We start from the raw sequence: 24088 nt of genomic DNA, 5'->3' as shown, positions 1-24088 counted from the left end.
AATTGTTCATTACTTTTTATGGGAGATTTTTATTATATTTTTTATTTTCTATGCATCGAATATAAGAAAATTAATTTTAGTGTGTTGGTCTGGTCATTGACAATGTTGTGAGTTCTATAAGCACTCAGGATATGAAAGAGTAGGTTCAAGAGATGAAGAAACTAGAGCTCGTTTAGCCGAAGGTACAGAAAAAGCAGTATCGAAGGATTTGAGCACTCTAATCACTTCTGACACAAATTCAAAAAATGGAGATGACCTACTTGACTCGGCTGTTAGAGTATCGCTTTCATACCACGAGAGTCGTTGGTTCAAATCCACTAAGTAGGTAAAACCGGCCTAAACCCCTGCATTTGCCAGCACGACAGCAAGCATGGAATCTTCGCAACCACTACCAAAAGACGTTATGAGAACGATTGATTGGATGCTGAACCAAATCGACGCTCTAATCGAAGGCTATCTTGCGTGGTTCATCTATTCGTAGGTGTGCAATTTGGGTCGGGCAGGTCGGGTTTTGAAGAACCCTACCCTACCCGAGAAATATCTTGGGTGGTCGGCTTGTTTTTCCGCAAAACCCACGATTCCCGAACCCGGCCCTACCCATGATAATTCTCAGGTCGAGTCGGGTTGGGTCGGGTTTTTTCACCTTAACGCGTTGTAAGAAAAAAATAACAAATCTTCCCTCCAAAAATCTTTAAATTTATGTAATCAAGTTCCACGTTCCCGATTCATGCCACTAGGACCATCTTTCCCATCGAAACCGAAAAGTGGAAAAGATCAAGTTTGTTCCCCGTGAACAACATGCGCAGTTGGCGTGAACAATATGCTAAGTTGAGGAAGAGCGAAGCCTGGCAGCACTGAGCGCTAAGTTCTTATATTTCAACATCACAAACATGATCACCTCAATGAAAATAGTTATATCAATATATTGAAAAATAATTTGCTATGTTAATCAAGAGATAATAAAAATGTCATAGTACACCTACATAAGTTGGGTCGGGTTTGGGTTTTTTTTTTTCTTTAAACCCGACCCTACCCAAGATTGAACTGAGTTTTTTAAACTAAAACCCGACCCTACCCATGACCCATGATTTCTAAACCCGACCCACGCTATTTTTGGGTCGGGTCGATGCAGGTCGGGTAAAACCCGACCCAAGTTGCAACCCTATCTATTCGCTTTGTTGAAGTTCAAGCTTGCGGTTTGTGGTTTGCAATTAGGAACCGGCTTCATTTTGGGAGAGTTTCATGAATTCACTTTTATTTGCTTGTTTAGTCCCGCTCTTACATGTTCTTTGGTTATATTTGGGAAAAACAATCACTTTTATTTGAGTCCGGTTTGTTTTGGATTTTGAGAACGGATTGCGATTCCAAAATAGGGACTTGGAGGATTCGAAAGATCTTCCGCTCGTCTAGGATTATGACAACCGATTTTGGGTGCTTAAAATTGAGTCCAATAATAGTTTTGGCACTCAAAAAGTCGCCATAATCTTAAACAAACATGGCCAGATTTGGACTTAATCGGTTCTCAAAATCCAAAATAAACAGGACCTCTCTTAGAGGTGTTAACGGATCCACCTATGCCTTAGTCACAATCCATTCAAATCACTTATATGCGGGATCAGATTCAGAGTGTTCTAAGGATCCTACTTCCCATGATTTTTCCTAGTGTCTATTCCAGTGGAGGATAAACAGAACTGTCTATCCCGTTTTTTCCTAATTCGGTTGGGTTGAACCGGGTCGGGTTCGCCAACAGCGAAAACAGGAAGAAGAAAAAACAAGGGGACTGATATTAAATTCACCCCCTCTAACGTTTCTCTTTCCCTTTAAAACTTAACGAATAACATTAAAGGGGGGGATTTTATCCGTGGGGTGGGGGGTGGGGGGTGGTATCATTTCCCAAAAACAATACCCCTTGATTTTACCAATCCCTCACCCTTGTGCGTGTGGTAAGGTACATGAACATTATTTCATGTTGGTCTCTTGTTCAAACAAAACCCCTTGATTTTAGAAATCACAATAAAATTGGATGATGGGTGGCAGGTTTGGACTCAGGTTTGGGTCGAGTCGGAGTGCCCAAGGCCTCAACCCTAGCCCAACCGGAAATTAAAAGTAAATGCCAACCCCGGCAGAAATCGGGTTGAGCCCGACCAAAGTTACACAACTAGTTGTGTCCCTGAAAGGATACTAAGAAAAACCAAGATAAAAGAAGAAAAGAAACAGCAAAAAATGCAACTAAGCAACAGTAACGACTGAAATGTAGCAAGCACCTACAAGCCCAAGCATAACTAAAGCACTTTACAAAAGCACAAGATCCAAAAAATGAGCAGGAAGAATAGGTAATATCTCAACCAGGAAACCCAATCATCAAAACATGAAACAACCAAGTCTATGTTTTACAGACTTCGATGCTGCTGACTAAATTAATTAACTCAGAGATTAGTGCACTGTAAAAGTACTTACCTCAATACAAGCATTTGTAGAGTTCTATATATTCTAAGGAGGGCGCAGCAGAGTTTAAACAGCTCAGAAGAGAAGGATACAGCATGAGTAGATGGCAGACCAGAGGAAATAAGCCATGTAAAGAACACGGCAGAAAGTGGAAACCAGGTGATCCGACGAATCAACCAAAGCAGTTCAGAAAATGAAAGTAAATTTCCAATCTCACAATCAGAAACCCAATTGCTCCTTTCAGTCCCAAAGTCACGCGCAGCCTCAGAATCGTCTCCTAGGACTCCTCGAACGATGCCCACGTGGCGATCTGCAAACAGAAAAGAAAGACCAAAGCATTTTTAAAGAACAGTTATTCAAATTTCAATCAGGAAAACAAGTTGCCAAAACCAGCTTGCAACAAAACCAAAAAAAATCCCAATCTCTAACCAACAATTGAAATGATAATGCGGCTCGGGCCAGTAATCTGCCCAAGTACATCAAATACTATTAGACTCGGAGAATTAACAAACCTCCTCCGCATGTTCCTGCGCTTGAAGGGTCCATTGCTGAAAGCCCAGTCAACTGAGATGGTTTGAGTGAGGAGCTCAGCTCCATTCAACGTTGATATTGCAGCCTGAGCCTCCTTGAAGTTCTCATATTCAATCAGCGCATAACCCTAGTTCACAAAAAATGTCAACCATTGATTTGCATTTAGTAATTAACTTAGGAAATTTCCAATCACAATGATTCAAAACAAATAAAAAAACAACTCCGATTGTTTTGGGAAAAAGATTTACATTCAAAAAGACAATAATAAAAGCGGGTCGGTATTTACAGCTTCAACTCAACTCAACTATAGTAACAATACAAGTACGTTCAAGCTTTATTGATATGAGGTTCTTTCAGAGGAAACATAACATTTGGTTCCCACAAGCAGAAAGTTTTTTTTTTTTGAACTGTAAGAATTTTTTTATTAAAAGCTAAAAAGAAGCGATGTGGTCAAAGTACAAGAAGCAAACAAGAAACAACGAGAACCACTACAAACAAGAAAAGAATGGAACGGTGATCGTTCCTAATGAGGAAATCAAAAAATTCTAGACAGGCCAAGACACCACTGATCTACACAATCGGTTAGGATCTCCGTTGGCAGACCTCCACACATGCTGGAAACGAACTTATGGCCATCAATGCTTTCTTGAATTTCTTCAATGGCATCTGCGAATCTCTACGGAAAAGGGGTTCTTTTATTGAGCAAATAATATTTAACAAGTCTCTTTCAATGACAACGTTATCAAACTCCTTGAAAACAACCAATCTAATTCCTTGCAAAATCGCTTAGACGTCCGCTTCGTTTGAGTCCTTCTGACCAACAGGCCCTGAGAAAGCCCATTTGACTATACCGGCATTATCTTGAAGGATTCCCCACACCTGTTGGGCCAGGGTTCCAAATGCTTGACCCATCAAAGTTCAGTTTAAAGTATAATACCCATCGTTTGGTTGGGGGTGTTCCTAACTATAGCAAATCAGTCCCCAGACCTGCCTCAAAGCATAGGAGGAAACTCCTCTGAAACAATTAAGATTAGCAGCCCAAAGAGATGTCAAGGCTTGAGCTTTTTTGAAGGTCTTATGAAAGAAATTAGATTTATTTTTGAAAATGAGGTTATTTCTCTTTGCAAATAGCCCAAGCATCAGGCATGAAACATGGCATCCTTAACGTTTCCCCTCTAAGAGGCAAGGGATCGAAGTTTCAACCTTCGAAGTGCTCATCTATGTGGGTCAGTAAGACCAACACCATACCGAAGCGCACGAGAGTGTGACTCCAAATGTTACTGCAAAACTGCAATGGATGAAGAGGTTGTCAACGATCTCTCCCCCATTTAAGCAAAGTTCACAATGATCAACGATGAGAACTTTCTTGCTTCGAAGATGATCAACCGTCAAGATCCTGCTAAGGATAGCAGTCCACGTACGCACTCTAGGTAGTGATGGGATCCTCCATATTATCTGTGAGAGAAATGATGCAACAGATTGTCTACAAAAAAGGGGCTAGTTATTGGCAATCAGAATATTTAGCGATCTCTAGCTCATTTTTTGAGAAAGATGACTTTAATAGAAGATATAGGACAAAGAGGATGAATCCAGTGAAGATGGCCCTCCACCACAGAAGAATGAAGGGAAAAGGAGACGGGCTAAAGCCACACTTAAAACAAGGCTAAACACGTTAAAAACAATAAGAGACTACTTATTACTCCCAGCACTGGCAAGATTGTTAGCCATTTCATCGGAAAGTGGGGGAACTTATATCTTTGTTCAAGGCCTAGATCTCCTAGAAGACGTCCAAGCAACCACAGTCACGGAACCCCTTCCACCCAAAAGTGCCTACCTGGATGCGCCACAAAAAGCTTTAAACTATCAACCAAAGAGTAGTCCTTCCTAATGACCCTTGGAAGAAATACCCAAAGGATAACGGAAATTTGATTCTTGAAATCACCACTACCAAACGAGAACTCATTTTGCCACAATTCATAATATTACTCTTTCCAAATACCACACAAAACAACAAATGGAGTATTGTGCTAGAGGATCTTACCCTTCTCACCAAGTGAACCAAACATGTCAACTTCTAACTAGACCTCACAAGGACCTCATGAACGACCACAACACTCCAAAACTTTTCAACCTAAACTCCAACTGCCAACTTGCAGTGGATAAAGATACGGTTCGTAGAATCTTTTGCTTTCTCTACAATGGATACAACGACTTGAAGTTCTAGACTTTTTCTTCTACAGGATATCATAACTATTAAATACATTTGAAATCAGAAAAGGAAAGGAAGATGAACACCCCAAGCTAATGCATGAGGGAGAAGGGAATCACCTCAACAAATTATTTAGCGAAAAAACAAAGAGCGAGTCGTAAAAGGAAAGCCACTTGAGTCCCAAATCCAACATTCATATCTGCCATACAAGGGGAAATACAGACATCTCATCTCAACTCTTTCTCAACTCAACAAAGCCTTTGTCCCAAACTAGTTGGGGTCGGCTAAATGAATCCTTTAGAAAAATTTCATGAAGAAGGTGAAAAGAATCTATCCGGCTCTAATCCTGGCTCTAGTTGGGTTCTTCTACGTGGATCATTTTCTTCCATTCTATCCTATCCAAGGTCAGGTTCTCTATTATGTTCCTAGCTATCAATTCTTTCCTCACTGTTTCTACCCAAGTTGTTTTCGGTCTGCCCCTACCTCTTTTTACTCCATCAATTTGGCACGAGTCGCCTCTTCTCACCGGAGCATCCAAAGGCCTACGTTGGATATGTCCAAACCATCTTAAGTGGTGCTCTCTCACCTTCTCCTCAATTGGTGCCGCCCCCACCTTTTTACGAATGTCTTCATTTTTAAGTCTATCTAACCTTGTGTGGCCGCACATCCATCTAAGCATTCGCATCTCTGCTACACTCATCTTATGCACATGCTGCTTCTTGGTGGCCCAACATTCTAAGCCGTACAGCATGGCTGGCCTCACAGCTGTCTTATAATACTTTCCCTTCAACTTGGTGATTTTATGGTCGCACAGAACTCCTAAGGCAAGCTTCCACTTCAACCAACCTGTCCTTATTCTATGGTTAACATCCTCTTCAATATCTCCTTCCTTATGTAGAATTGAACCAAGATAGCGAAAGATATCCCTCTTAGCTACCTCGTGTCCAGTCATATTTACTACAACCTCATCCCGCCTCCTTACATTACTAAAGTTGCATTCCATGTATTCTATCTTAGTCCTACTCAGTATAAAACCTTTGGATTCGAAAGTAGTTCTCCATAACTCAAATCTAGCATTTACTCCTGCTTTAGTTTCGTCAATTAATACTATGTCATCTACAAATAACGTACACCACAGCACCTCATCCTGGATACCCTCCGTAAGCTCATCCATAACCAGCGTAAAAAGATAAGGCATACAGCTAATCCTTGGTGCAGTCCTATTGTAATTGGAAACTCACTAGACGTGCCATCCGTGGTTCTGACACTAGCTACTGCTTCATCGTACATATCCTTAATCACATTAACATATTTAGTAGGCACTTTTTTCCTTTCAAGGACCCACCACGTAGCATTCCTAGGAACCATATCATACGCTTTCTCCAAATCAATGAAAACCATATGAAGGTCATTTTTGTTTTCTCAAGATTGCTTCCATAGTCGATTGTTCGGGCATGAAGCCAAACTGATTTTCCGACACCTTAGTCTCTTTTCTTAGTATATGCTCAATTACCTCTCCCAAAGCTTCATGGTGTGACTCATTAGCTTAATTCCCCGCTAATTGGTGCAACTCTGATTGTCCCCTTTATTCTTATAAATAAGTATTAATGTATTCTTCCTCCACTCATCAGGCATAGTCGATCGTCCGGGCATGAAGCCAAACTGATTTTCCGACACCTTAGTCTCTTTTCTTAGTATATTGTCAATTACCCTCTCCCAAAGCTTCATAGTGTGACTCATTAGCTTGATTCCCCAGTAATTGGTGCAACTCTGAATATCCCATTTATTCTTATAAATAGGCACTAATGTACTCTTCCTCCACTCATCAGGCATCTTCTTAATCTTCCAAATATTGTTAAATAATCTAGTTAACCAAACCAAACCCACATCACCCAAGCATCTCAACTCTTTCTACAACCTCAAAAATAATAAAAATAAAAAATCCACTTCGAAATATCCTCTAAACGACCATTGCACCCCCAATGCAACCCATTCGGAGTGTCGACAATCCAAGTCATTTGATTAATGGCTAACCTACATAAACGGGGAACCCTCTTCTTTAACAGGTCAGAATTCTAACTAGGCAGTTCTGCAAGTGGTGCTATCTTCGAGTTGTCCATCCCTATTTGCCCCTGATATTCCCGTGCCGTGGTCCCACTGCAAGTAGCCACCCATCTTGTTCTAGCTTTTGTAACGACCTGGCTTCCATTTGCCTTAGGTCGCTACGAAAAAAGACAAGAATACCACAGAATTTTTTTTAAACACCACAAGTTAAACGTAAGCGGAAGCGATGTAAAAATTTAACCTAATCAAAGCATTAAATCTTCATCTCAACAATTAAAATAAACTTTGTTTCCAAAAAAATATAATCAATACTCCAAACCATTAAATTTTAAACCCAACTAAAGCTAGAGTTTTTTATTTTTATTTTTTTATCGGGTCACCTTTAAGATTCCCCCAAATGCATCGTCTACCAGCTATCGTACGCTCTCGGACTGATCGGCTTTTGGATTTTCGCCCAAGGTTGCATCCAAGGGTTTTCCTTAGACCTCCCTCCCATTTCCCAATTTTAAGTATGACATAATTTTCCGATAGCAATACTTTTCTCTTTTCTTACCAAATCTTAAATATTTTTATGAAATCGAATACAACTTACTCATAATTAACCCCATCTTATTGAATGCAAGAATCTATAAGAAAACAAATATTTTAAATAGATCTCCCATAAGCAGTGTAACAAATCTATAAATAACAAACACCATGGTAATAACTAGGATGACAAACTCAAGTAATTTAAATCAGCCTTACTAATTAAATCAATCAAATACTTGCCTCAACTTTGCTACCGAACAAATTTAATGATCCTCGAAGTTAGGAGTGAATGAGGAAACTTTGCACGGAGTTTCATTACTATTAATGGGTGGCTTCGGGATTTTTTATGGGCACAGGCATCTCAGGTAATTCAGTCTTATGGTTCTTCATTATCTGTATATGGCCTTTTTTTCCTAGGTGCTCATTTTGTCTGGGCTTTTAGTTTAATGTTTCTATTCAGCGGCCGTGGTTATTGGCAAGAACTCATTGAATTCATCGTTTGGGCTCATAAAAAATTAAAAGTTGCTCCTACTACTCAGCCTAGAGCCTTGAGCATTGTACAAGGAGGCGCTGTAGGAGTAACCCATTACTCGAAGGTAGGAGAGAATACTGCCTGCAACAAGGCCACAAAAATTATCTAAGTTTTCACTATTAGTTTTATATGACACCTCTAACTTTAGATATTTTCATAAGTTATCTCTAGGCTAGGTATTTTACCCTTTTTTTAACTTTACCAAATTTAAACTCTTTATATAAATACAAATAAAAACTTTTTACCATACTTACATATCTACAAATTTTGACAACAAAATCATCAAAATTTTCAAATTAGACGAATCACTTTTGCACAATTATCAAAACTGTTTTTCGCTGAAAATCAGCAAAAATCTTTAAAAATCGCAGAATTCAAAGATCTATTTATTTAAAACAATCTAGGCAAATATCAGCCCCAAATTTTTAAAAAATTTAATAAGACGAACTAATTTTGTTTCTAATGAAAACAAACGAAAACTGAAAATCAGCATAAAAAAAACCCTGAAAAATCTGAAAATTAAAAAGTATAGTAAATTAGATATTTCACTGTTGAAAATCAATATCTAACTCCTTAAAATTTCAAATAAGACGAAGGAATTTATTGCCGTTATCAAAACATGAAACTCATTAAATCTGTTATTTTAAATTTGAAATCCCTACGTATATAAGATTCTCTTCGTATTTCTCATAAAGTTCTAAAATGAACAACTTAAAATTTCTAATAGGATGAACCGATTTTGTACGATTATCAATTTCAGATTTTTGGGTTAGATCTACAGTTTCTCCAGCAAGTATATGTTATTCGAAGTTGTTTTCTATTAATTTTTTTCCTCTAAATTTTACATACGACAAGATTACAATGTGTGGTTATCAATTTCATTTTTACACCTACATGGGTACAAAACTGATCCCAGATTTGAATTTTTATCATTATTATTATAAAAATATTGATTCTTGATTAATATCTATACTATTTGAAGAGAAAAACACACAAAATGACGTGTTTCGGCACTTACCCGGGAGTTGCGAAGAACCTTAGATCTTTCTTTTGTCCTCTTTTCTCCTTTTCTTTCCCTCTCTTTTCTTTCTTTCTTTCTTTCTTTGTTTCTTCTTTCCTCTCTTTTTCTTTCTCTTGGTCGTGCCTCTCTCTTAACACGTTCATATGTATATATAGTGTGTGGTTTTCCACTTGGATGGGATTCTTTCCCACCAATCAAAGATTTTTCTAATCTTTTCTTTCCTATTTGCTTTACTTTCATGAATATCCCAGCTCTTATGGTACTTTTCTTTCCTTAAATAAATAATAAATTATTACGAAGCTTTTAGATTTTATTTATTTTTAAATAAAACAACTTAAAAGTTGCCTAATAAGACAAAACTCGTAACTATGCATAATTCTAACAGAAAAATGGTCATAACTTACTCAAATCACGTCCGAATCGCTAAATCTTAGGTCTGTTGGATAGGTATTCGAAAAACCCATCCAATGAGACCAAAATCAAGTCAAACGAACAAGATTTGATGCCCCAAATTTAGCTACAATTAAAGTGTCGAAAATAATAGTTAAAATAGAATAATATTTCCCTCCTACGTTTTATCACGGTCATATCTCGTCCTCTATTGGTCGAAATCTCTCAGATTTTGTTGTCAATTAAAGCTATATAATAAATTAAATTAAACATAAATAAAATACGGTCCATTGATTTCCATTCCATCAGCTAATTAGATAATTAAGGCATGATCGACCCTCAGATAATAAATCTTGCTTCCATCCGAGCTTGATCGAAGATCCAATGGGCCCGGTTGATCAAACGCTCTGAAAGGCTCCGATTTCAATTCTAATTCATGCGACCATCGATCAAGAGGGAATCTACAGACAAGATTTATTAACTATTAAATACTTGACGGACCCTTGTAGGGTCGGTCTTTACATTCTACCCCCTTAGAAGAAGTTCGTCTCCGAAATTCCCATCTATGCATTAATTTTGATTCTACTACCCTTACAAGAGTCAAATCAGAGCTTATCTACTTCAACTACAATAATTTTTTAGCTTTCAAGATTAAAGGTACCTTCAGTGCTCGAAAAATTATCGCCTGCATACTCTCCTTCAACAAGCTCGATCCTTGTTTTCTTTCTCATTGCGCTAGTGACTTCCTCTTCCGAATGAAGTGACAGTTGATCTTCCATACTCCATGAGTCCTCGGAGTCAGATGAGATGATATGGACAATGTAAAAACCAACTTTACAAGGGTCCGTTAAGTATTTAATAGTTAAAAAATCTTTTCTATAGATCCCTCTTAATCGATGGTCTTACGAATTGGAATTGGAATTGGAATTGAAATTGGAGCCTTTCGGAGCGTCGTATCAACCATTGGGCCCCTTGGATCTTCGATTAGGCTCGAATGGAAGCAAGATTGTATCATCCGACCGTCGATCATGCTTTAATTATCTAATTAGGGGATGGAATGTGTTAACTTACCAACTTCTCCAAAAGCTTAAGCTGTTGGAGAAAGGCGTTATTTATCTTTTATATTTTAACACTCCTTGGCCCACTTGGCAAACATGTGGCACATGTGGTCCCCCACTTTGAGCCGACCATCGCATGTGAATTTTTGCTATCCGGGAGGTTTGAACTCGAGACCCGATACCATGTTAACTTACCAACTTCTCCAAAAGGTTTAGCTGTTGGAGAAAGGCGTAATTTATCTTTTATACTTTAACAAAATGGAAATCAATGGGCCGTATTTCATTTATATTTAATTTGATTTATTAATAGCTTTAAATGACAAAAAATCTATAAGAGATTTCGACCAATAGGGGACAACACATGACCGTGAGAAAAGCTAGGAGGAAAATATTATTCTATTTTAACTTTTATTTTCGTCACTTTAATTGTAGCTAAATTTTGGAGCATCAAATCCTGTCCGTTTGACTTGATTTTGGTCTCAATGGAAGAGTTTTTCGAATACATACCCAACGGACCCAAGATTTAGTGATTTGGACGTGAGTTGAGTAAGTTATAACATTTTTTTTTGTTATGGTTAGGCATAGTTACGAGTTTTGTCTCATTAAGCAACTTTTAGGTTATTTTATTTAAAAATGATAAAATCTAAAAGCTTCCTAATAATTTTTTTTATTTAAGGAAAGAAAAGAAATAAAAGTTAAGATATTCATGAAAGTAAAGAAAATGGGAAAAAAAAATTAGGGAAAGATTTGATTGGTGGAAAATAATCATATCCAAGTGGAAAACCACACACTATATACATATGGCCGTCCTTCTCCCTCAAATTCACGTTAAGAGAGAGAGGTACGGCCAAGAGAGAAAAAAGAGAAAGAAAGAGAAAAGAAAAAGAGAGGAAAGAAGAAAGAAAGAAAGAAAGAGAGAAGACAGAGGGAAAGAAAAGGAAAAAAGAGAAGGGAAGGAGAAGAAGAAAAGAAAGATCTAAGGTTCTTCGCACTCGCTGTTTAAGTGTCGAAACACGTCCTTTTGTGTGTTTATCTCTTCAAATAGTATAGATATTGATCTAGAATCAATATTTTTAATAATAATAATGATAAAAACTCAGAACTAGGATCAGTTTTGTACCCATGTAGGTGCACAAATGAAATTGACAACCGCACATGCTAAACTTGTCTTAAAATTTAAGGGAATTAGGATGAAAATTAATAGAAAATAACTTGGAATAAAGTATACTGGATAAAAAAACTGTAGATCTGACCCAAAAATCTAAAATTGATAATCTCACAAAGTCGGTTCGTCCTCTTAGAAATTTAAAGGTTAACACTTTATAACTTTATGAGAAATACGAAGGGAATTTTATATACGCTGAGATTTCAGATTTTAAAAAACAGATTAAATGAGTTTCATGTTTTATAACGGCACTAATTCCTTTGTCCTATTTGAAATTTTAAGGAGTTAGATATTGATTTTCAGAAGTAAAATATCTAATATACTATATTTTTTAATTTCAGATTTTCAGATTTTTCGAGGCTTATTTATGCTACTTTCAGTTTTCGTTCGTTTCAATAAAGACACAAAATTAGTTCGTCTTATTCAAAAATTTTAAAGATTTGGGGTTGATTTTTATATAGATTGTTTTATATAAATAGATCTTTTAATTCTGTGATTTTTAAAGATTTTCGTTAATTTTCAACGAAAAACAATTTTGATAATTGCACAGAGCTTGTTCGTCTTATTTGAAAATTTTGATGATTTAGTTGTCAGATTTTGTAGATATGTAAGTATGGTAAAAAGGGTTTTATTTTTATGTATATAACAATAGGTTAGGAGTTTAAAGCTAGTAAAAGTTTTTTTTTTTTAAAAAAAGGTAAAATACCTAGCCTAAGGATAACAACTTATGAAAAGATCTAAAGTTATGAGTGTCATATAAAACTAATAATGAAAACTTAGATCATTCTTGTGACATTGTTGCAGACAATATTCGCTCCTAACTTCGAGAATCATTAAATTCGTTCAGTAGCAAAATTAAGGCAAGTAATGATTGACTTAATTAGTAATGTTGATTTAAATTACTTAAGTTTGTCATCCTAGTTACTACTATGATATTTGTTATTTATAGATTTGTTACACCGCTTATGGAAGATCTATTTAAAATATTTGTTTTCTAGATTCTTATATTCAATAAGATAGGATTAATTATGAGTAAGTTGTATGCCATGCGGTTTCACTTAAATTGGTAAGAAAAGAGCAAAGTATTGCTATCGGGAAATTGTGTCATACTTAGGATTGGGAAATGGGAGGGAGGACTAAAGAGAACCCTTGGATCCAACCTTGTGCGAAAAGCCAAAAACAGACCAGTCCCAGAGCGTACAACAACTGGTAGGCGATGCATTTGGGTGGAAACTTAAAAGTTTTTTTCTTTCTTGAATGGTAGAAATCCTAAAGTGGATCACATTCCATTAGGGAATGGGGGTCATTGACAGTCAGTCAATAATCGCCGGCCAGACTATAAATCAGCGTTATACATGAGAAAAGAATGTTGGGATTGCCGCATGATCATTGGAGAAAGAGAGATGCATTCTGTTTGATGTCATGCACTGCATTTATTTAAATTCATAATTATCTTTAATTGTTGCTTTAAATATTGTGAAAAAATTTCAATTGCTTTTTATTATTTCATCATTGTAATACATAGCTTGGTAAATATCATGTTGTTTAGTTAGTTTTAATATTTGAGCCTTTCCTTTACCTTACTATAACCCACCTACACTATAGGGAATGTAGATGTTGAGGAAGGAGCATTTGCAAACGAGAAACATCTGACGAAACAAATGCGGGAATGGGAGAGTTGGTGTCGGAGTCTTCAGAATGACATAGTGTGTCATGACCAAGAGTAGTAGTTAGATGAATTTGGTTTAAAGACTATCTTTAGTTGGATTTAAAATTTAATGGTTTGGAGTATTGATTAAATTGTTTGGGAACAAAGTTTATTATAATTGTTGAGATGAAGATTTATAGAAATGCCTTGATTAGGTTAAATTTTATATCGCTTCCGCTTACGTTTAACTTGTGATGTTTAAAAAAATCTGTGGTATTCTTGTCTTTTTTCGTAGCAACCTAAGGCAAATGAAAGCCGGATCGTTACAGCTTTTCATCAGTCCATAATAGCAAACTCACCTTTGTTTGCTCTCCGCATTGCGGAGTGCCCCGCTTCAGGACTCTGGCTTTTGTGAATGAAGATTGAGCTAGGCCCACACTTGCTCCGTCCAGCCGACCCTGAAGTCGTACAATTCTTGTTCAATCCATACAATATCTCACCCCTCCCCCTCTCCCACACTCAAACCCCCGCGAGATTGCAAAACGTCGATCATGAGTTATTTTTTCTCCTGCGATCTAGGGAAATGAAGCAACAAAGGAAGATTGTCCATCGAACTATCCTCCCAGAATTTGATTTCATTACCCTCATCAACGCTGAATATGATTATGCCCTCTTTAATTTTTCCAATACAACATAAATGTACCTCGAAGAGGGCGAGCCTCGGCGCAACGGTAAGGTTGCTCCATTGTGATCTGGTGGTCATGGTTTCGAGTCACGGAAACAGCCTCTCTGCAAAGCAACAAGCAGGGGTAAGGCTGCGTACATCTAGCCCTCCCAGACCCCGCAATGGCGGGAGCCTCGTGCACTGGGCTGCCCTTTTTTTAACATAAATGGACCTCCAAGCATCAAAACCCATACTACTCCAAGGATATGTAACATCCCATGCATTACCCTCTAAACCATAGTTGGAATTAATGATTAGTCTCCATTTAGCATAGCTCTCTTCTCCTGATTCCCATAGCAATTTGTCTAGCAATGCCAAATTTCTCCATAAGATGTTTCTGATTTCTAGCCCTCCTTTATGTTTCAATCTCTAAACCTCCTTTCAATTAATAAGATGCTTGAATTTTTCATTCTCCTTGTCGCCGTCCCACAAGAAATCTTTGTGATATTTTCAATTGCAATTGAAATAGGGATCTTAATACAGACATGAAATAAACTTACATATTAGAACGGGCGGATTTAATGAAGTTTGATTCTACCACAAAAAAAGAAGTATCTTTTCTTTCAAGACGTGAGCTTCTTCTCCATTCTCTATCACTGTAGCACATGATCTTTTTTACAAAATACACACTCCAAAAGGGAGACCAAGGTCAGGGACAGGGAGACCATCATGCTGGCAGCCAAAACCATTACTCAATTCCTCAAATCCACTTTCCTCGACATTAATCCTCCCCAAAGAGCTCTTAGATTAATTTTGATGACCAAAGAAGCTTTAAACCATCTAAGCACAACAAGAGTATTCTGCAAATCCTCTTCGCTATCTCTAATATATAATCACATCAGCAACATACTGAAAGATGGGATACTGTGTGAATACAAATGTCAACTACCGCCCTTTTTGAAAAGACCGTGAGTCTTCCCCAGATAATCATTTGAATTAAGGCTTTATCCCCACAATGATAAACAAAAATGGGATGGGTGCTCACTTCGTCAAATGCCTCTATTACTGTAGAAAAGCTCAGCCAGATATCATTGATAAGGATCTGAAATGTCCAGAGGATATAATGCAAAAATCCATTTTCTCCATAATTGGCCAAAACCCATTCTACTCATTGGATGCTCCAAGAATTTCAAGTGATAATATGTTTTCTCAAGGTCAACTTTTCAGATAATACTCATTTCGTTTCTATGGGTTAATGAATTGATGCATTCATGAGCAATGAGCACATCATCGATGGATGATATATGTTCCTTCAATGAAGGCACTTCATGGTTTTAAATTTCCACTGAAACCGACACGAAACAAAAACAAAATGTTTCAGTTTCCATCCCCACCAAACTGCATATCGAAACTAAAATGCATAGCAAAACCAGTATATTATGCCAGCATTTGTTACATAATTATATTTATATAAATTACGAGTGAAATCTGGTGTTTGTATTTTGTAGAAATATTTATATGAATGATAGGTAAAATGTGGTATGCATTAAATTAATAGAGATGCACGACATCCTATGTCACTGGGTGATTGATGTTGTTAAACCATTATTTGTGGTTTTTCACTTGCATGGTGGTTCTTTAGTGTATTAGGGATTATTCTAACACTCACTGAAGTTTCTTCTTTAATGTCCATCATCTGCATGTGTTCACATACATTTCTATGATTTTACATGATTTCTACCAAAATTTCCATTCGAAACCAGCATGTTTTAATTTCTGTCACGACCAAAACGCAAGCATAAACCGAAACATGAAACCTTAGGTTCCTTGAAAAGGCAAAATAATGGAATGAAGAACCCTCCCCCGATTCTGATGGAACAGAGTCGGACCTGTGGAGACCACCTCCGATAGATTGTACACCAAGCTTATGGGCTTGAAACCCCTTGCTAGAACCGAATCCTATTGTAATTATCATCCCTACTTTGATAGAGTCATGGTTTTAAATTTCGACCAAAATCCGAAATTAACGAAACTGAAATTTTCCGAAATTTCATTTTTCGCCATTTACCAAATTTCGGTAATTTCGATCATTTCGGTCCGAAATTTCGGTTTTCGGTGGGGTCCGAAACGGTTACCGAAACCGAAATTTTAAATCATGGATAGAGTATGAGAGAAATGTGGTAGTAAATGCTTTAGCTCGCGAAAGGCTAGCCATCCAGACTAGGGAGTTCAGCAATCACTGCCCTCTGGTACTTTGTTCCCATTAATAATACAGCATCAAATTATGATATATGCATACATATAAATGTTCATACGTATAGCTAGGGAAGCAGCTAGTTCTCTAGATTCATGTATTGGGCAATCTATGCCCCTCTTGTAATTATCTTTCTTTAATAAAGTTTTTGTTTACATAGGGTATCCCCACCCCATTTTAGGGCGGGACTAATCCCTACGGATGCATGCAATCGCCCATAAACCGCATGCAACACAGAAATGGCTCCACAGTATTTTATGAAGGAAAAGGAAAATAATAGCACGAGTGTCACCAGGGGAAAAAAATAGCAGATGAAATTTCATTTAGAATGGTAATGGCAAAAGGCTGCAATTTTTCACTCCATTATCAAATCTGACATGCATGTTATCTTTCTTTACTATATTGTTAAGTCGGAAGGTGCCTAACAAATGCATCTATATCTACAGCTAAACATCAGAATACATAGTATTATCACCCTCCGCCTTGAATATCAAAGAAAGCAGGCAATCATTTCCCACACATAAACAAACTGGAAACAAAGAAATAGGAGAAAAAATATTAGTTTATCAAATCGTAGTGGTGCCCTTACCTTGACGAATCCCGTGCGTCGATCAAGATTTAGATGCAAATTCTTAACCTCCCCAAACTCACCGAAAGCGGTTTGGAGATCCTCATCTTGTGCCTCTTCGTGCACTCCAGTAACCAACACAATCCATCCCTCAATGGCTGTATGAATTAACAAACAATAAAGTCATTTCGCAGATCATATTAAAGCTCTGTTAAGTAATATGTCCCTCAAAAGTGTTAGTTTGAAGCTGCAGAATCATAACACTCAAAAACACTCACGCTAGTCAATAAGTGTGAACATTATAAAAAGGAGGAAAGTACGCAGTAACTTGAATAATGAACATATAAAAAAGCGGTAAATGTACAAGACATATGACAAACAAACTGTAGCATGGTAACTATTTCCCACTGACATTTGCCAGGAAAATCTGGAAATTTGCATGATGGTTTGATAGTAGAAAAACAAGTATCAGTCAACCAAAAAATCAGAACAGTGTGTGTGAGCACATCAGTCAACCAAGGTTTTAAATCTCGGTTTCGGTGCCGGCTTCGGCCACAACCGAAACCGAAATTTCCAGTATTTTCGGTGAAAATCTTAAATTTTTTGTGGAAATTTTGGTGTCGGTCCCGGCCGAAATCCGAAATTTAAAACCATGCAGTCAACTGAGGAAACAATAGAATATAAGCCATGGTTTGTACAGTTAATCATAATAAAAAATGTGGAATTTGACAGACAGTTACGCATAACTAACTTCTCCAATTTATTGAAAATAAGACAACAGACAACATATTGCTCTACTGCTTAGTTATCGATTCCGTTTCATTAGCTGTTTCTTTTTGGTAAGTGGAACGGAACATTTTGGCAGTTTCAGCATTTCGTTTTAGAAAAGACGCTACCACCGGAGAAGTTTTTTTAATAGTGAAATTTAAAAAAAAAAAACATAAATTGCTAAAAATTACCATTTAAAAAAAATTGCTAAAAATTGAAACAACAAGGACATCCTATGTAACCCAATCCATCATAACATCAAGATTGTAAAGATCCCATATTTACTTAACAGAAAATCAATATCAGCTGAAATTTTTGTGGTGATCAATGCCTAATTAGATGAAAAAAAATTATAGACTAAAATATGATATTTTTTTACCGGACTTTTGGGATTTAATAATGTTTGGAAATGATAGAATTTCTGAATTTTTAAAATTGGAAAAAATACCCCATCATTTGGAAGTTGAGATTTTGAACCAGCCCAAAATGACTGAAAAAAGTCGAATTTTGTACTAGATCTGGAAAGTTGACTTTTTTATCCTTTTAGAATTGGGTCTTGAAACTATTTTTAATAAATCCAAATGGGGGGGTATTCCCTGTTTAAATGCAAATCTTAATTCTAAAAGAGAGAGAGAGAGAGAGAGAGAGAGAGAGAGAGGTAAAAAGTAAGTGTTTCGGCCGAAAGGGCATTTCACCTTGTTTAGGATGAAATAGGACAAAACACCGGGGGATGGTTAGGTTTCGTTCAAGAACTCTGGATGAAATGAAATAACATAGATGACTAAGATCTAATGTATAGGTGGGTTCCAGACACAGATACAATGTTGATCATCTAAGGCTCAAGATGCACAGGCACACCAAAGGTAGTGGAGGTATCCAATATTAATAGTCTAGGTTTCATGATGCATAGACATGGGAAAGACATGTTAGTCATAGTAGAATATATCAGTTCCTCTTGAGCCACTCTTGGCTTGATCTTTACCCTGAGTCTACTAAAAAAGCCATCACATATTATGTATCGGACCATTGCCCTCTTTTACTGGACCATAGACTTGAATCTTGGGGCCCCGTCCCCTTTAGAATTGATATTTCTTTGTTGGAGATTCTGAAAATGGAGGAGATGCTGGGAGGTTGGTGAGTAGACGAGCTGGCTGATGTTGTTATTGGCTCTAAGCTCCGTATCATTAAACAAAAACTAAAACTGTGGAAAAAGGAAGAAGAGAAGGCAGCGGCCGAGAGAAAGTTGTCGCGGTTGTCCAGAGTAAAAGAAATTAGCCAAGCTGAAGAGGCGGGCCTGGCTATGAGGGAGGAGATTGAGGAGGGTTGAAGACGGCAGAAGTCGAGAGCAAAATGGCTGGAAGCTAGGGATAGAAATACCACGTATTTTATGGGATTGCTACTGCGAGAAGGCGGAGAAATAGAATTGAGAGTTTGGTGGTGAATGGGAAGAAAACAGAAAATAAGGAGTTGATTGTGAAAGAAATGGTGGACTTCTATGATAGACTTTTCTCATCGGAGTGTATCACTCGACCTATCCCTAAGGACGTGGAGTTTATGTCTCTTGAAGATGACGAGAGTAAAAGATTGGAGAGACCTTTCACAGAAGAAGAGATTGAAAAAGGGAGTTTTGTATTGGGCAGAGATAGAGCCCCGGGCCCCGATGGATTCTGCCTTGCTTTCTTCCAATGTTGTTGGTAGTATGTGAAAGAGGATTGATTACATTTTTAATGCTCCGTTTGGTTGCCAGTAAAATTTGTCCTAGGAAGGTTTTAGTAAAATTCTTGTCCCATCCCATGTTTGGTTGCCTTTTAGCACTAGAATTTTTTTAATCCCACTCTTGTAATGATTGCTTCTGTGGTGACATGGACTCTTTATCCCCTATTTTTCTTTCCTAGGGAATGATGTCCTCTCTTTCTCTCTCTTCTCCCTTCCCATATTTGGTAATGACACCCCTAAATTTTGGTGGGAATTTTAGGAATTGTAGGAAAAAAAAACCTAGCAAATCCCGTTGACTTCACTGTTTGGATTAAAAACTCCCTAGGATAAAAATTTTACTGGCAACCAAACGGAACATAAGGGATTTCTATGATGGGATGAAATTGAACAAAGCGACTGGAGCCACCTTCATTGCACTGATACCCAAAGTAGAAGGAGCCTCTTTGATGTCGGATTTCTGCCCCATTAGTTTGGTGGGGTACCTTTATAAAGTCCTTGCGAAGGTCCTAGCCGAACGTCTGAAACTTCTCCTTCCACTGCTTATATCTGATAGCCAAAGTTCCTTTGTCTATGAAAGACAACTAATGGATTTTTCTCTTATTACCAATGAGGTGGTGGATTTTTATTAGAAAACTGGAAGCCGAGGTCTAATTTGTAAACTAGATATGGAGAAAGCATATGACAGAGTAGAGTGGATGTGCTTGGACTACTTGTTAAACAGAATGGGCTTTGGACCAAAATGGAGGATGTGGATCAACAATTGCATTTCGCTAGTCTGATTCTCTGTCATAATCAACGGCATTCCAAAGGGCTTTTTCAAGTCATCCAGGGGGTTGTGGCAAGGAGATCCCCTATCCCATTTTCTTTTTCTTTTTGTCGTCATTCCTGAAACCCTTAGCCGTCTAGTGGAAAAAGGGAGATCGACTGGATAGATTGAGGGTTTCAAAATTGGCTTGGATGAGATTGTGGTATCGCACCTTTAGTTCACTGATGATACGTTGTTGTTTAGCCCACCCCCCCCCCCCCCCTCCCCCCTCTCTCTCTCTCCCGGATGTGGTCTAGGTTTTGAATCTGAAAGCAATCCTCAGGTGTTACGAAGTTATAACGGGTCAGAGGTCTAATTTTCACAGGTCTAGAGGTATTCATCTAGATCTTGATACTATTCAGCTCCTGTCTGGGATTTTCGGGTGCAAGATTGACACTTTACCAACTACATATCTCGGTGACCCCCTAGGGGTGGGGAGAGCCAAGAAAGTTAGTTGGGATCATATTGTTGACAAAGTGGAAAAAAGGTTGTATACTTGGAAGAGAAACTTGGTATCCAAAGGTGGTCGAGTGACACTCATTAAAGTAGTCCGATCTACCAACTTTCCTTTTCAAGTGCCCTATGAGTGTGGTGAATAGAATTGAACAGTTCCAAGGAAGATTTTTGCTGAAAAAAAAGGCAAGATCTTAAGGAATATTTCTTTCCAATCGGTGATTTGGGTGTTGTGGAAAGAAAGGAACGCAATAACTTTTAAGGGTCTTGCGAAAAGTGTTCCCTACTTATCATTCGAGGTTTTGGCTCTAACGGTCTTTTGGGCAAAATCCCTTCCTAGCTTCAATTTTGTCTGAGCCTTTGATTTAAGGAATGGATGGCGAGAAGTGTGCTATAGTTTTGAAAATAAAATCCCTATTGTTCAAGTTTGGAAGCCTCCACAGCGATGATCTCTCAAGCTTAATTTTGACGGATCTAGTCTTGGCAACCAGGGCCCTGCTGACATTGGGGGCGTTCTTAGAATGAGGAAGGAGTGATGAGGTGGGCTTTCGTAGGCCCTATTGGAGTTGCCGACTCTAGTGATGTGGAGGTTCGGGTGGTCCACCATGCTATCAAATTTTTGGTGGGGGCTGATCTAAGTCGTATGGTGGTGGAAGGCGATTCCCTCAATGTTATTTGTTGGTTGTCCGGCTCTCATCTTTTTCCTTGGCGCAGATTTCTTAAATGAGATAAATGACAGTGTTGGTATCTCTTGTTTCTCATATCGCCACGTTAGGAGATCGGCAAATGGAGTGGCAAACAAGCTAGCTAAGAGTGGGGTTCATTTGGAGTCTCTCGAGCAATATGACTTTCTTCCTCCTTGACTTTTTGTGGCTGCCTCTCTTTGTTGTAAATAGCTTGTGTTTCTCTTTTTCTATAATTTTCTCTTTATAATTCTCTCTGTTTTTTTACCATCTCGGTCTCTTTATTGAATTTTTTACCATTAAAAAAATACACTCTTTTTTAAATACTCCTTCGGCACTATCAAAAGAGAAAAATATTCTTTCAGGAAGAAATAATCACCTACATAGGAAGCGTACTCTTAGTTAAGAGGAAACGAGTAGGAAGCGCCTGGGAAGTGAAAAGAACCTAGCTTCTGAGGAGTGTTTCCAGGGAAGCGAGCTTCCCATCCAACTAGGAAGTTTGCGGTAACTATGACTATATAGAAATTATGAAATCCAAGTTAACCAGATCTTAAAACCAATAAAGCTTAGGTAGAAGCCGAAAAGCATTCATTTCCGGTAAGCCTAGCAATGGACATAGCTAGAGTTTCAGACTATAAAAACTAGATCAAGCCATGAAAATACATCGAGCTTTTACAAATTTGATGGCTTTTACCTTTGGTTCTACTATATTCAGAACTAAAACTGGATCTATAATTTAGAGAAAGTTGAACTGATTTGCCAAGTTTTAGGTTGCCAAAATTTCAACCACAGGTGCGCAAGGCTTGGTGGTGGTTCTAGCTTTGAATTTTCCAAGTAGATATGGCCTGGTAAAGAAGATTTCAGTATCTAAATGCTGTTTTGAGTTTGACAAACAAGAATGAATTGCTACAAAGATTTCTGTTTCGATACATTCAAAATCTACAAATATAAACAGAAACTCAGCTTCCAAACATTAAATAAAAAAAACCCAACAAAGATTGATCAATCTTATCAACTTCAAAGGTCAAAATCTCTTATATCCTAAAAATGGCACAAGAATAGGAAGGTTCCAACTTCCAATACCGAGGCATAGTTCCAAAAACGCAAAACAAACTAGCTTTCAAGAGGGAGAGTGAGAGAGTGAATGAGTGCGCGCGTGTGTGTGTATTGAAACAGATATCTCATACCCATGGTTTTCATCAAAACTAAGAGAAGCCAGTAATAAGATGAAGAAAACTCCCCATCTCTAAATCCATGAAAAGCTAAAAACCCTAACATAAGAGAAAAAAGCAAGTTTGGAAGAAACCCAAAACCCTCAACTCAACTCAACCAAGCCATTGTCCCAAACTAGTTGGGGTCGGCTAATGAAACCTTTAGAAAATTTTCATGAAGAAGGTGAAAGGATATACCCTGCTCTAATCCTGACACTACTTGGGTTCATCTAGATGGATAATTTTCTTCCATTCTCTCCTATCCAAGTTAATGTTCTTTGTCATGTTCCTAGCCCTCAAGTCTTTCCTCTTTTTACTCCATCAACTTGGCACGAGTCACTTCTTCTCACTGGAGCATACAAAGGCCTGCGATGGATATGCCCAAACCATCTTAAGGCGGTGCTAAGAAACCCAAAACCCTAAAAACCCTAAAACCCTAAAAATTAAAAAACCCAAAAAGAGAAACAGAAAACCCAAGTTGCCATGGTCTTGAAAAAAAAAGGATTCAATAACACTAGAAACAAAACCAAAATTAACAACAAGAAATATACAGAGAGAGAGAGAGAGAGAGAGAGAGATGTAGAAAACTGACATCGTTGGGGACCGGGACCGCCATCAGAATCCAGGGAATCGAATTCCTTTCCGGCGAATCGATTATTGCGTTCGGCTTCGGTTTCTTCACGGAAACCCCTCCCTTTGGTTTTCTTGGGAGCGGAAAAGTCAGGGAAAGTGGAGGTAGAGCCTCCTGTAATGGTGGATTTTAGTTTTGGGAGACGAGGAACTAGTGGTGTTGCTTCCACCTCCATTGCTCCCTCCTCGTCCATCAGATCGTCATCCTCCGGTTCAAAATCCACGGCTTCTACCTCGTTCGCCATTCTTTCTCTTTTCTTTTCTCTTCTTTTCTCTTTACTTTGGTTTGAGAAGAGGCAATCAGAGAGGAGATTGAGAAGAAGAGGGTTTTATCGAGTTTTTATACGGTTCAAGCCCGGAAAAAAGTGCTGTATGTCCTACAATGATCTAAACCGTCCATTTGATGGGGTCGTGCCCAAAAAATTGTTTCTATGGGATGATCCAAACCGTCAATTTGTTTCCATAGGATGATCCCTCCAACTGCACATTATAGAAACTTCTATAGATCGGAAGGTAAGGATAATCCTATGGAAATAATTTTTCGGGCATGACCTGTTTACATTGCGGCCCATCAAATGGACGATTTAGATCATCTAGGGGTGTTGGCCGTACAGTATTTTTTGAAACATGTATGGGCTTACACCATATAAAAACTATGGAAAATTATTTAAAAAAATGCAAACTTTTGCTGAAATTATGAATCAAGAGTAGAGTTTTTGAAATCATGAAAGATGAGCTCTCAGGT

At 37.9% G+C, this 24088-nt stretch overlaps 1 protein-coding gene across 1 annotated transcript; it reads right to left on the bottom strand.

Moving 5' to 3' along the window:
* Nucleotides 1–2317: 2317 nt before the first annotated feature.
* Nucleotides 2318–23668, bottom strand: LOC143852787 (RNA-binding protein Y14A-like). Its single transcript, XM_077362388.1, has 4 exons — nucleotides 23306–23668; nucleotides 17099–17235; nucleotides 2958–3103; nucleotides 2318–2755 (listed from the first exon to the last, which is right to left on the bottom strand). The coding sequence occupies exons 1-4, from the start codon at nucleotides 23586–23588 to the stop codon at nucleotides 2710–2712; spliced, it is 612 nt and encodes a 203-aa protein (XP_077218503.1). The 5' UTR covers nucleotides 23589–23668; the 3' UTR covers nucleotides 2318–2709.
* Between the last annotated feature and the right edge of the window lie 420 nt (nucleotides 23669–24088).

This window comes from Tasmannia lanceolata, unplaced genomic scaffold, assembly GCF_043159265.1.
Source record: "Tasmannia lanceolata isolate RefF3 unplaced genomic scaffold, GAP_Taslan_0.1 ptg000019l, whole genome shotgun sequence".
Classification (NCBI taxonomy): Eukaryota; Viridiplantae; Streptophyta; class Magnoliopsida; order Canellales; family Winteraceae; genus Tasmannia; species Tasmannia lanceolata.
Note: the sequence above shows the minus strand (reverse complement) of the source record. Positions and strands in the feature narration are given on the sequence as shown.